The following is a 13,026-nucleotide window of genomic DNA, read 5'->3' as shown; positions in this document are numbered from 1 at the left end:
GTGTGCCCTTCCATCTCGGTTTGCTGGAGTCCTTTCTGTCCCCACTGAAAATAATTCCTTATATATCGTGTTGACCTCTTCGCATACTTGTGATCTCTCCTCCTTCTTGTGTTTCTTGTGATCTCTCCTCCTTCTTGTGTTTCTTGTGATCTCTCCTCCTTCTTGTGTTTCTTGTGATCTCTCCTCCTTCGTTCCTCAGCCTGATTACCTGGTCCTTGACATGGTCCTACCTGGTCCTACACGTGCTGCTTCACTCTTCACTTTTAACTCTACAATATACTGGAAGCTCAGGACCAAGTGATCACTAGGTCTGAGGGGCTTTTCATATGTGATGTCCTCAGTGTCTGAGCTACTCAGACATTGAGGTCCAGCCTTGCTGGTTCATCCTCTCTTCTCTGGTAGTGTCCCTCACATGTTGATGCATGAGGCTTTCCAGTACCACCCTATCATCTTAGCCCTCCACGTTTCTGGTCCCACATGTGGCTCCAGATTTTCCCAATCATTCTCCTTGTGGTTGAAATCACCCACAACTAGTAACTTTGACCCACCCATGTGGACCCTTCTGTGTGTGTGTGTACTCACCTAGTTGTACTCACCTAGTTGAGGTTGCGGGGGTCGAGTCCGAGCTCCTGGCCCCGCCTCTTCACTGATCGCTACTAGGTCACTCTCCCTGAGCCGTGAGCTTTATCGTACCTCTGCTTAAAGCTATGTATGGATCCTGCCTCCACTACATCGCTTCCCAAACTATTCCACTTACTGACTACTCTGTGGCTGAAGAAATACTTCCTAACATCCCTGTGATTCATCTGCGTCTTCAACTTCCAACTGTGTCCCCTTGTTACTGTGTCCAATCTCTGGAACATCCTGTCTTTGTCCACCTTGTCAATTCCTCTCAGTATTTTGTATGTCGTTATCATGTCCCCCCTATCTCTCCTGTCCTCTAGTGTCGTCAGGTTGATTTCCCTTAACCTCTCCTCGTAGGACATACCTCTTAGCTCTGGGACTAGTCTTGTTGCAAACCTTTGCACTTTCTCTAGTTTCTTTACGTGCTTGGCTAGGTGTGGGTTCCAAACTGGTGCCGCATACTCCAATATGGGCCTAACGTACACGGTGTACAGGGTCCTGAATGACTCCTTATTAAGATGTCGGAATGCTGTTCTGAGGTTTGCTAGGCGCCCATATGCTGCAGCAGTTATTTGGTTGATGTGCGCTTCAGGAGATGTGCCTGGTGTTATACTCACCCCAAGATCTTTTTCCTTGAGTGAGGTTTGTAGTCTCTGGCCCCCTAGACTGTACTCCGTCTGCAGTCTTCTTTGCCCTTCCCCAATCTTTATGACTTTGCACTTGGTGGGATTGAACTCCAGGAGCCAATTGCTGGACCAGGTCTGCAGCCTGTCCAGATCCCTTTGTAGTTCTGCCTGGTCTTCGATCGAGTGAATTCTTCTCATCAACTTCACGTCATCTGCAAACAGGGACACCTCAGAGTCTATTCCTTCCGTCATGTCGTTCACAAATACCAGAAACAGCACTGGTCCTAGGACTGACCCCTGTGGGACCCCGCTGGTCACAGGTGCCCACTCTGACATCTCGCCACGTACCATGAGTCGCTGCTGTCTTCCTGACAAGTATTCCCTGATCCATTGTAGTGCCTTCCCTGTTATCCCTGCTTGGTCCTCCAGTTTTTGCACCAATCTCTTGTGTGGAACTGTGTCAAACGCCTTCTTGCAGTCCAAGAATATGCAATCCACCCACTCCTCTCTCTCTTGTCTTACTGCTGTCACCATGTCATAGAACTCCAGTAGGTTTGTGACACAGGATTTCCCGTCCCTGAAACCATGTTGGCTGCTGTTGATGAGATCGTTCCTTTCTAGGTGTTCCACCACACTTCTCCTGATAATCTTCTCCATGATTTTGCATACTATACATGTCAGTGACACTGGTCTGTAGTTTAATGCTTCATGTCTGTCTCCTTTTTTAAAGATTGGGACTACATTTGCTGTCTTTCATGCCTCAGGCAATCTCCCTGTTTCGATAGATGTATTGAATATTGTTGTTAGGGGTACACATAGCGCCTCTGCTCCCTCTCTCAATACCCATGGGGAGATGTTACCTGGCCCCATTGCCTTTGAGGTATCTAGCTCACTCAGAAGCCTCTTCACTTCTTCCTCGGTTGTGTGCACTGTGTCCAGCACATGGTGGTGTGCCCCACCTCTCCGTCTTTCTGGAGCCCCTTCTGTCTCCTCTGTGAACACTTCTTTGAATCTCTTGTTGAGTTCCTCACATACTTCACGGTCATTTCTTGTTGTCTCTCCTCCTTCCTTCCTTAGCCTGATTACCTGGTCCTTGACTGTTGTTTTCCTCCTGATGTGGCTGTATAACAGTTTCGGGTCAGATTTGGCTTTCGCTGCTATGTCATTTTCATATTGTCTTTGGGCCTCCCTTCTTATCTGTGCATATTCGTTTCTGGCTCTACGACTGCTCTCCTTATTCTCCTGGGTCCTTTGCCTTCTATATTTCTTCCATTCCCTAGCACACTTGGTTTTTGCCTCCCTGCATGGGCTCATCCTGGCTTTTTCATTATTCCTGTTACCCTTGGGTACAAACCTCTCCTCAGCCTCCTTGCATTTTGTTGCTACATATTCCATCATCTCATTAACTGGCTTCCCTGCCAGTTCTCTGTCCCACTGAACCCCGTTCAGGAAGTTCCTCATTCCTGTGTAGTCCCCTTTCTTGTAGTTTGGCTTCATTCGTCCTGGCCTTCCTGCTTCTCTCTCCACTTGTAGCTCTACTGTGTATTCGAAGCTTAAAACCACATGGTCACTGGCCCCAAGGGGTCTTTCATATGTGATGTCCTCGATATCTGCACTACTCAAGGTGAATACTAAGTCCAGCCTTGCCGGTTCATCCTCTCCTCTCTCTCTTGTAGTGTCCCTTACGTGTTGGTACATGAAGTTTTCCAGTACCACCTCCATCATCTTAGCCCTCCATGTATCTTGGCCCCCATGCGGGTCCAAGTTCTCCCAATCGATCTCCTTGTGGTTAAAGTCACCCATGATCAGGAGCTTTGCCCTGCATGCATGAGCTCTTCTGGCCACTCTAGCCAGTGTGTCAACCATCGCTCTATTGCTCTCGTCATAATCTTGCCTTGGCCTCCTGCTGTTCTGTGGTGGGTTATACATCACTGCTATTACCACCTTGGGACCTCCAGAGTGAAGCGTTCCCGCTATGTAATCAATTTATTCTCCGCTGTCTCCTCTCTCCAGCTCATCAAAATTCCAGCGATTTTTGTTCAGCAATGCCACTCCTCCACCCCCCCCCTGTTCCCTCTGTCTTTCCTCAGGATTTGGTATCCCGTTGGAAAGATGGCATCTGTTATCATACCTGTAAGCTTGGTTTCTGTGAGAGCTATGATGTCCGGTGATGCCTCTTTGACTCTTTCATGCCACTCCCACTTATTTGTTATTCCATCAGCGTTTGTGTACCATGTGTTTGTGTGTGTGTGTGTGTGTGTGTGTGTGTGTGTGTGTGTGTGTGTGTGTGTGTGTGTGTGTGTGTGTGTGTGTGCGTGTGTGTGTATGTGTGTGTATGTGTGTGTGTGTGTGTGTGTGTGTGTGCGCGCGTGCGTGCGCGCGTGCGTGCGCGCGTGCGTGCGCGTGTGCACGCGTATGTGTGTATATATTATTTAGGGGATCTGGAGCATGACCTAGAATGTGGTGACCGTGAACTTGAAGTAGTGTTAGTTACGCTTGGCGGGATGTAAAGATGGCAGTCACCATGTGACCCAGAATCCCAGATAAAGTCTTGTGTTGACCTTGTTCCCAGAGAGAAGAGAGGAAAACGAAGGAGGAGGAGGAGGAAGATGAGAAGAAAAAGAAGAAAGGTAAAGGAAAAATGAAACGAAAGGAAAACAGAAGATGAGTTTATTTGGAATATTAAGCAGGAGAGTTAGCGACCTAGAATAACCCTATAAGGTCACTATGTCTGGCTTATTTCCGATGAGGTTATTGAATTCTCTAACCGAGACTGCGGACCCAGAACAATCGACTAACATCCCCCCATGTACCTACTTACTGATAGATGAATGAGGTAACAGGTGTAAGAATACATGGCTAACTTCTCCACCTGAGCAAGGATCTGCCCCAGGTCCTTGAGATGAGAGTTAATTAAGCATTCTCTGCTTCTCAGAGAATGCTTGACTATTGCCTTGGGCGATTACAATGTGACAATGACCTGGCTCCTGAAGGATAATACTCTGACAGTGTCAGATTACAGTCTGACTGATTTGGCTTCTGGAGGATTATGATGTGTTACTTGACTTGTACATGAGTACATGGGAAAGACATAGCAGAAGACTTGGAAGTCAACACCGAGTCTGTCTGATGCTAGTGTGAAGGATAAACTAACCTGACTTCTGGAGGATTATCTGACATTGCTTCTTGAAGGAGGATAATTTGATATTGACCTAGCTCTCGTGAAACAGTAATGTGGTACCTACCTGGCTCCTGGAGTGCTGGAAGACTCTGGTACTGGTAGAGGGAGAGTAGACTGTCGGAAGAGGGCGCACGGACCGCCATGTCCAGCCTTTGCTTCCAGTGTTTATGGCTCTCTCATTTTATTATCATCCATAATGTTTCTTGGTCCGTCCTTGTGTGAGAATATTTTCCACATTTTATTATTATTATTATTATTGTTATTATTATTATTATTACACTGGCCAACAGTAGTTTCAGTTCATTTGTTTCATGAGTTTCTAACTCATTTTGAGACGCTGATTCGAATCTGAACTTAGTTTTGCTCGGACATGTAGTTTCTGTGAAAAAGAACCCCACGGTGAGCGATTTCACCAAGATAGAGCCAACATGGATCAATTTAATTGTTAGTTTGGTGGTCGACTACTGCTGGACACTGGTGCGGGAGAACCATACTAAACACAAGCAAAAAACCCTGAAAACTGTGATTTGTGTGTATATGTATGTATATATATATATATATATATATATATATATATATATATATATATGTCGTGCCGAATAAATAAAACTGGTCAATTAGCAAGAACTCATTTAAAATTAAGTCCTTTCTAAAAAAAATTCTTATACGCTTGCAGATATATTTTTTTCATTAAGGTTAATGTAAAAAAAAAATAGTTTTGCACCAAAAGAATCTTAGAAAACTTACCTAACCTTATTATAACAAGAACAATTTATTTTAGCCTAACCCAACTAAATATATTTTAGATTTGTTTACAATAATTTAATACTAAACAAACACAGTGAAATATATTTTTTTCGTTAGGTTAAGAATGATTTTGGCAAAATTATTGCATACACAAATTTTCGCTTGTCTTATATGGCAAGATGAGCGTTGCTATTTAAGCCAAGATCGCAAGTTCTGCCTATTCGGCACTATATATATATATATATATATATATATATATATATATATATATATATATATATATATATATATATATATATATATATATATATATATATATATATATATATATATATATATATATATATATATATATATATATATATATATTGATCAAAAGATTTCAAAAAATTCTTGCGTGAAAGAGACTAAATAAGTTCAGATTACTGATCAACGTATCAAAGTTAGTTTAAGACAGCCACGTTAGTTTCTGTACTGGGTATAAAAAAATTAAATTTTGTTGGCTAGTGTTAATATTATAGTCCTTCCATTTTGATATTTTGTTTATCTTTTCTAATTTTATAGAGAAAATTTTGTCTACAAGATCAAGTTAATTTGTTATAAATTATTAAGGGTTGGTCACCATACTGATATAGTCAGTTGCTTTTAAGTGTTCACTTGTATGGTGAACAGTACCTACAAGATGACGAATTAGTCACATGTGCAACATGTGACTTTATCAGTACAAATTTAAGAACATAATTGGAAGACAGTAGAACTATATATAAAAGATGAGGTGACTAATCCGTCAACGTTGTTGGTGGGCAGCAAGACTACGGTGCTCTTCACCATCTACAAGACTACGGTGCTCTTCACCATCTGCAAGACTACGGTGCTCTTCACCATCTACAAGACTACGGTGCTCTTCACCATCTACAAGACTACGGTGCTCTTCACCATCTACAAGACTACGGTGCTCTTCACCATCTACAAGACTACGGTGCTCTTCACCATCTACAAGACTACGGTGCTCTTCACCATCTACAAGACTACGGTGCTCTTCACCATCTACAAGACTACGGTGCTCTTCACCATCTACAAGACTACGGTGCTCTTCACCATCTACAAGACTACGGTGCTCTTCACCATCTACAAGACTACGGTGCTCTTCACCATCTACAAGACTACGGTGCTCTTCATCTACAAGACTACGGTGCTCTTCACCATCTACAAGACTACGGTGCTCTTCATCTACAAGACTACGGTGCTCTTCACCATCTACAAGACTACGGTGCTCTTCATCTACAAGACTACGGTGCTCTTCACCATCTACAAGACTACGGTGCTCTTCACCATCTACAAGACTACGGTGCTCTTCACCATCTACAAGACTACGGTGCTCTTCACCATCTACAAGACTACGGTGCTCTTCACCATCTACAAGACTACGGTGCTCTTCACCATTTACAAGACTACGGTGCTCTTCACCATCTACAAGACTACGGTGCTCTTCACCATCTACAAGACTACGGTGCTCTTCACCATCTACAAGACTACGGTGCTCTTCACTATCTACAAGACTACGGTGCTCTTCACCATCTACAAGACTACGGTGCTCTTCACCATCTACATGACTACGGTGCTCTTCACCATCTACAAGACTACGGTGCTCTTCACCACCTACAAGACTACGGTGCTCTTCACCTACAAGACTACGGTGCTCTTCATCTACAAGACTACGGTGCTCTTCACCATCTACAAGACTACGGTGCTCTTCTTCTACAAGACTACGGTGCTCTTCACCATCTACAAGACTACGGTGCTCTTCACCATCTACAAGACTACGGTGCTCTTCACCATCTACAAGACTACGGTGCTCTTCACCATCTACAAGACTACGGTGCTCTTCACCATCTACAAGACTACGGTGCTCTTCACCATCTACGAGACTACGGTGCTCTTCACCATCTACAAGGCTGAGGGACTGGTTAACATATATTTTGTATATAGTTCTAATGTCTTCCAATTATGTCCTTAAATTTGTATTTATAAAGCCACTGGATGGCGAAACGTCTTCAATAAAGATACCCAGATGTTGCACGTGTCTAATTCTTCAACTTATTTTTAAGTGGTTAGGCATAATCAATTCCAGTTACTCTTTCTAATATTCTATGAAAAATTTACTGCATGTATCTACAATATTTCATAAACAACCTATTAGAAACCAGAGAGTTAAAAAATCAAATTGGCGCGTAGTCATGGGGTTTGAAAGCTATCGACTACACGATGGTCAATAACGGTGACTATAACCTCTTAAACACCAGTCAAGGATACGTTAACCCCTAGAATAGGGACTAAAATAAACTCAGCATAAATATACTGAGACATATACTTTTGAGGGTATATAACCTTGTGTAGTCTGCACTCTGACCAGTGTGAGAGAGTTGCCATCACACGTCTCCTGGGTGGCCCGGTGGCCTGGTGGCTAAAGCTCCCGCTTCACACACGGAGGGCCCGGGTTCGATTCCCGGCGGGTGGAAACATTCCGACACGTTTCCTTACACCTGTTGTCCTGTTCACCTAGCAGCAAATAGGTACCTGGGTGTTAGTCGACTGGTGTGGGTCGCATCCTGGGGGACAAGATTAAGGACCCCAATGGAAATAAGTTAGACAGTCCTCGATGACGCACTGACTTTCTTGGGTTATCCTGGATGGCTAACCCTCCGGGGTTAAAAATCCGAACGAAATCTTATCTTATCCTTGCACCAGTTAACACCAATTTTCACACAATAAACATTACTTAAAAAAATGGTACTATGAAGACATTTATGGGAAAAAAAGTTTTATTTTGCGACGTTTGGGCCAATTAGAAGCTTTGTCAGGTACTTTAATGTAATGATGCTTATGGGGAAGCGCTAAATCCGTAAAGGTCATGCAGCACCTGCAAAACTGGGAACGAGTCTCAGTCGCATTTGATCAAAGCTAGTGAAGGGTAGCTCTAATTCCATAGATCAGGAGCTCCTCAGGGCGAACATCTTCCTCCCTTGAAGGGTTTTACCAAGTACAAGGAATACACAAAATAAGGTGATGTTAGGTCCTGTGACGTGTAGTTCACATGACGTGTAGGTCAGGTGACGTGTAGTTCACATGACGTGTAGGTCAGGTGACGTGTAGTTCACATGACGTGTAGGTCAGGTGACGCCACGGCGGGGAATGTGAGAATGTATATAACGTGCTGAGAATATTTACCCAAGACAGGACTCGCAGCAGTGGGTTCAAGTTTGGCAAATTTTGATATAGAAAGGACATATGAAAGAACTGGCTTGGCACTAGAGTTGTAAATGAATGGAATAAACTCCCAGGTAGAGCCACTGAAGCCACGTAAGTTCCTCCGTCTTCTAATAACTTGGGTTCTTTTTTATTATAATAATTCTAATAACATGTTCATTTTTCCCCTATAATCTACCTTGTCCATAATTACTATCACATTTGCTTTGTCTGTTTCGTAAGGTGAAGTCCAGGATCTTTCCTTAATTCATGGTATGACTTAACAAATCTTTGAGGACACTTGTGTTATAGAGATCTGAACTTCGCAGTGCGATGATCAAGTGTTACTTCATCTTACGAAACAGACAAAGGAAGTGCGATAGTAATTATGGACAAGGTAGATTGTAGTGGAAAAATGAACACGTTATTAGAAAGCGGGGGAACTTACGTGCCCCTTAATTAAAAATAGGTCATACCCAAAGGGGTATGACCTACTTCCACTGGGTAATCCCGCCTACCAGTGACTATGCCCTCGTCTGCTACCCGTCCCTTTTCACCTGACGTCAGTATTTAAGTGTCAACCTTCTTGCCTGTGCTCCGGAATCTTCACGACTACGGTGCTCTTCACACTAACTCCAAGGTTGAGGGACTGATTACCTCATCTTTTGTATATATTTCTACTGTCTTCAAGTTATGTCCTGGAATTTGTATTGATAAAGCCACTGGATGGCGAAACGTCTACAATAAAGATACCCAGATGTTGCACATTTTGCACATTCATATAGTTTAGTGTATTATTCTTTACAACATCATTTTCTATGGTTTCATTTTTGAGGACATTTTATTATCCAAATTTCGGAGCTTTGACCTCAGTAAATTTAACACCTCACGAATGAAAATAATAAATTTACGGAATCATATTTTAGTCTTTCAAAAGTTATAACTCCATTTTTAAATTGTTAAATTATTTCTATGTTTTCTTAAAATATAATTACCTTGGCTGAGAGTAACTTCACATGAATTCTATGGTGTTTAAACCCTCACTATGGGAAGGTTCATGACCCATTTTTCTTTGATTAGGGTCGCCAGAGGTCTTAAAAGTTATTTTCGTCGAGATCATTTCTGAAATGGAGAGAAATATGTATTAGTTAGGCGCAACATAAGTGGTTGAAGTTTTTATAAAAATTTTAAGTATTAAGTTTAGTCTTGAGTGAAGTTTAGCCAAACATTAAGACAACCACACCCACCCTCTCCATTATTTCTAATCTAATAAATAAACAACTTTAGCCCAACCTAGTTAAAAAAAGAACAGTGGTTATAATCATAAACTTGCTTTTTAATAGGTGGACGAGTATGCCAGCAGAAGGCCTCGGTCAGATGACCAAAAGCTCCAGCTGCGGGAAGACAAGAGCGAATGTAGGCGAAGAGAAAAGGGACGGAGCAAACAGGGGCGGCGAACAAATAATGTCTACTAATATCGGTGACCATTCTATAAATGGAAGGATTGCGGAGATCGTGAGAGCGTACATATTATTATTATTATAATCAAGGGGAAGCGCTAAACCCGTAGGATTATACAGCGCCTGGGGGGAATGTGGAAGGCATTCAGGCTTAATTCGGGGAACTGGAGCACAGATCCAATTCCCTAAACCAAGAGCCCCTCACCAACATCAAGGAACCTTCCCTGAGGGGAGAGAGCGTACATAGTAGCGAAGGCAATGGGCATCACGGCGATCAGACAAGGATGGAACATTCGCTTCTGCATAGAGGCTCTCAACAGGGGAAGAGCGAAAAGCACCAAGGCATAAACGTAATCCTTGGTGATAGATGGGGTTAAGGCTAGAGAAAGTAGCAGGAGAGGCCGCTGAATAAATCTGGTCACCATAATCGAGTTTCGATAAAATGAGGGCTGAATGTAGGCGAAGCAGAGTTCGACGATCAGCTCCCCAGGAAAGATGAGCAAGGGTTTTAAGAAGGTTCAGCCGGCTGTGACAAGTTCCACAAACAATGATGATGATACCTTTCGCACTCCCCTCAGCCCTTTCTAGCTCAGTCTCTTGCTGCCCTTTACCCTTTCACCATCCACTGTCCCGCTGTTATCCGTAACCTATTACTCATCCATCTCACTTTTGCCACCTGATGCCCTCACTTACTTCCTGCCCTGCAGCGCTGTATAGCCCTTGTGGCTTAGCGCTTCTTTTTGATTATAATAATAATCCAGCTGAGGGTCACATATTACCAAGACTCGCGTCAGGAAACACTTGTCCTGTTTCCTGACAAACCTCTCTAACAAAACCTAGCTCAATATACATATATATATATATATATATATATATATATATATATATATATATATATATATATATATATATATATATATATATATATATATCTTCTTTTCTTTCAACACACCGGCCGTATCCCACCGAGGCAGGGGTGGCCCAAAAGGAAAAACGAAAGTTTCTCTTTTTACATTTAGTAATATATACAGGAGAAGGGGTTACTAACCCCTTGCTCCCGGCATTTTAGTCGCCTCTTACGACACGCAAAACAAGCCACGGGGGTGGAAATCCTTAGCTCAACTAATTTCGCCCGCCTCATGGTGAGCGAAAACACATGACGCTCTAACCCACAGGACCACGCAGTCCTACAAGAACCAAGCACCCAGCCAAGCTAGACGTGTTGCCTTAGTCCGAGGACATACGGTGGTGCACCCGACTGACTCACATATATGCTAAAACTAGTTACCTCTCGTGATGGAGGAATCGACTTCTAATTTTTTTTAAATTTTCCCCACGCATAAAAATGCTGAATTAATTGTTTGGCCTATGACACTGTTGGGTGCTTAGTCTTAGATACCGGTCACAATGAAAAACTCTCACTAATAACATCTACTTTAGCGCTTCACAACAATTACAGCAGTAAATTTTAGTGATAAATTATATTTATATTATCATCAGTAATAATGCAAAATAACTTCATCAGCAGCAAGAAAAACAACTACCCTGTCCTCAGCAGCAGCAAAGACAATAACATCAGCAGCAACAAGGACAACTATTTCAGCAACAAGAACAACCACAGCAGCAGCAACAACAACAAGGATAACTATATCAGTAAATATAAGGACAGCTACGTAATCAGTAACAAGGACAACTACATCAGCAACAAGAGCAACTGTATAAGCAGCAACAACAAGGACAACTACATCAGCAACAATAAGGACAACTGTATCAGCAGCAACAACAATAAGGACAACTACAACAACAACAATAAGGACAACTACAATAGCAAAAATGACAACTTGAGGAGTAGAACAACTACAGCAGGAACAATATCGAAGACAACTACAGCAACAACAGTAAGGACAACTATATCAGCAACAACATCAGAGACAACTACAGCAGCAACAATAAGGACAACTACAGCAGCAACAAGGACAAACAACAGCAGCATTAACAAAAACAACAAGCAGACACAGTGCAGTAACATCTCTGGCGCGGATGTCTACATTGAGAGTTAGTTAAATCTCAAACCTGTTTGTTGGCAAACCAAACACACTACACAAACAAACACACTTCACAGACACCACACAAACAACAAACTTTGGAAACATCAAACTACACACAATACACAAACAACAAACGCACTACAGAAACAACAGACTCCACAAACACCAAACACAAACATACGGACCAAACACACTTCAGAAACGCACTGTACACACTACACAACAAATTAGACCAACACACTACACAAACACACTACACAACAAATTAGACCAACACACTACACAAACACACTACACAACAAATTAGACCAACAAACTACACAAACACACTACACAACAAATTAGACCAACACACTACACAATCAAGAAACACACTACACAAACACTCAGCAACAAATTACTCAAACACACCACACAAACAAAAAACACACAACAAAAAATACACAACAGATTAGACCAACACACTACACAATCAAGAAACACACTACACAAACACTCAGCAACAAATTACTCAAACACACCACACAAACAAAAAACACACAACAAAAAATACACAACAAATTAGACCAACACTACACAAACACATTACACAGCAAATTAGACCAACACTACACAAACACATTACACAACAAATTAGAAAAACACATTACACAACAAATTAGACCAACACTACACAAACACATTACTCAGCAAATTTAGACAAACACACTACACAAACACATTACACAACAAATTAGAAAAACACATTACACAACAAATTAGACCAACACTACAAAAACACATTACACAACAAATTAGACCAACACTACACAAACACATTACACAGCAAATTAGACAAACACATTACACAACAAATTAGACCAACACTACACAAATACATTACACAACAAATTAGACCAACACACTACACAAACACACTACACAACAAATTAGACCAACACACTACACAAACACTACACAACAAATTAGACCAACACACTACACAAACACACTACACAACAAATTAGATGAAGACACTACACAAAATACACTTTAAGGGACGAGGCACCTTTTATGCCGATGACGGGCTCTTCGTCCAAGGCATTGGAGCCACT

The 13,026-nt window shown here is 42.0% G+C and overlaps 1 protein-coding gene across 5 annotated transcripts in view; it reads right to left on the bottom strand.

Moving 5' to 3' along the window:
- The window catches only part of LOC128688856 (uncharacterized), a 118,382-nt gene that overhangs the window by 80,973 nt on the left and 24,383 nt on the right, over positions 1-13,026 (bottom strand). For 2 of the 5 annotated variants that reach the window (XM_053776859.2, XM_053776858.2), the window contains exons 2-3: positions 9,420-9,546; positions 4,496-4,644 (exon numbers count right to left, since the gene is read on the bottom strand). In XM_053776859.2, coding sequence (XP_053632834.2) covers positions 4,496-4,574 — 79 coding nt within the window. In that variant the 5' untranslated portion in view covers positions 4,575-4,644; positions 9,420-9,546. Of the gene's footprint in view, positions 1-4,495; positions 4,645-9,419; positions 9,547-13,026 lie in introns of those variants that run through there. The other 3 variants (XM_053776862.2, XM_053776861.2, XM_053776864.2) reach the window with 2 other exon arrangements.

The sequence above is a fragment of the Cherax quadricarinatus genome, chromosome 16, assembly GCF_038502225.1.
Source record: "Cherax quadricarinatus isolate ZL_2023a chromosome 16, ASM3850222v1, whole genome shotgun sequence".
NCBI classification, from domain to species: domain Eukaryota; kingdom Metazoa; phylum Arthropoda; class Malacostraca; order Decapoda; family Parastacidae; genus Cherax; species Cherax quadricarinatus.
Note: the sequence above shows the minus strand (reverse complement) of the source record. Positions and strands in the feature narration are given on the sequence as shown.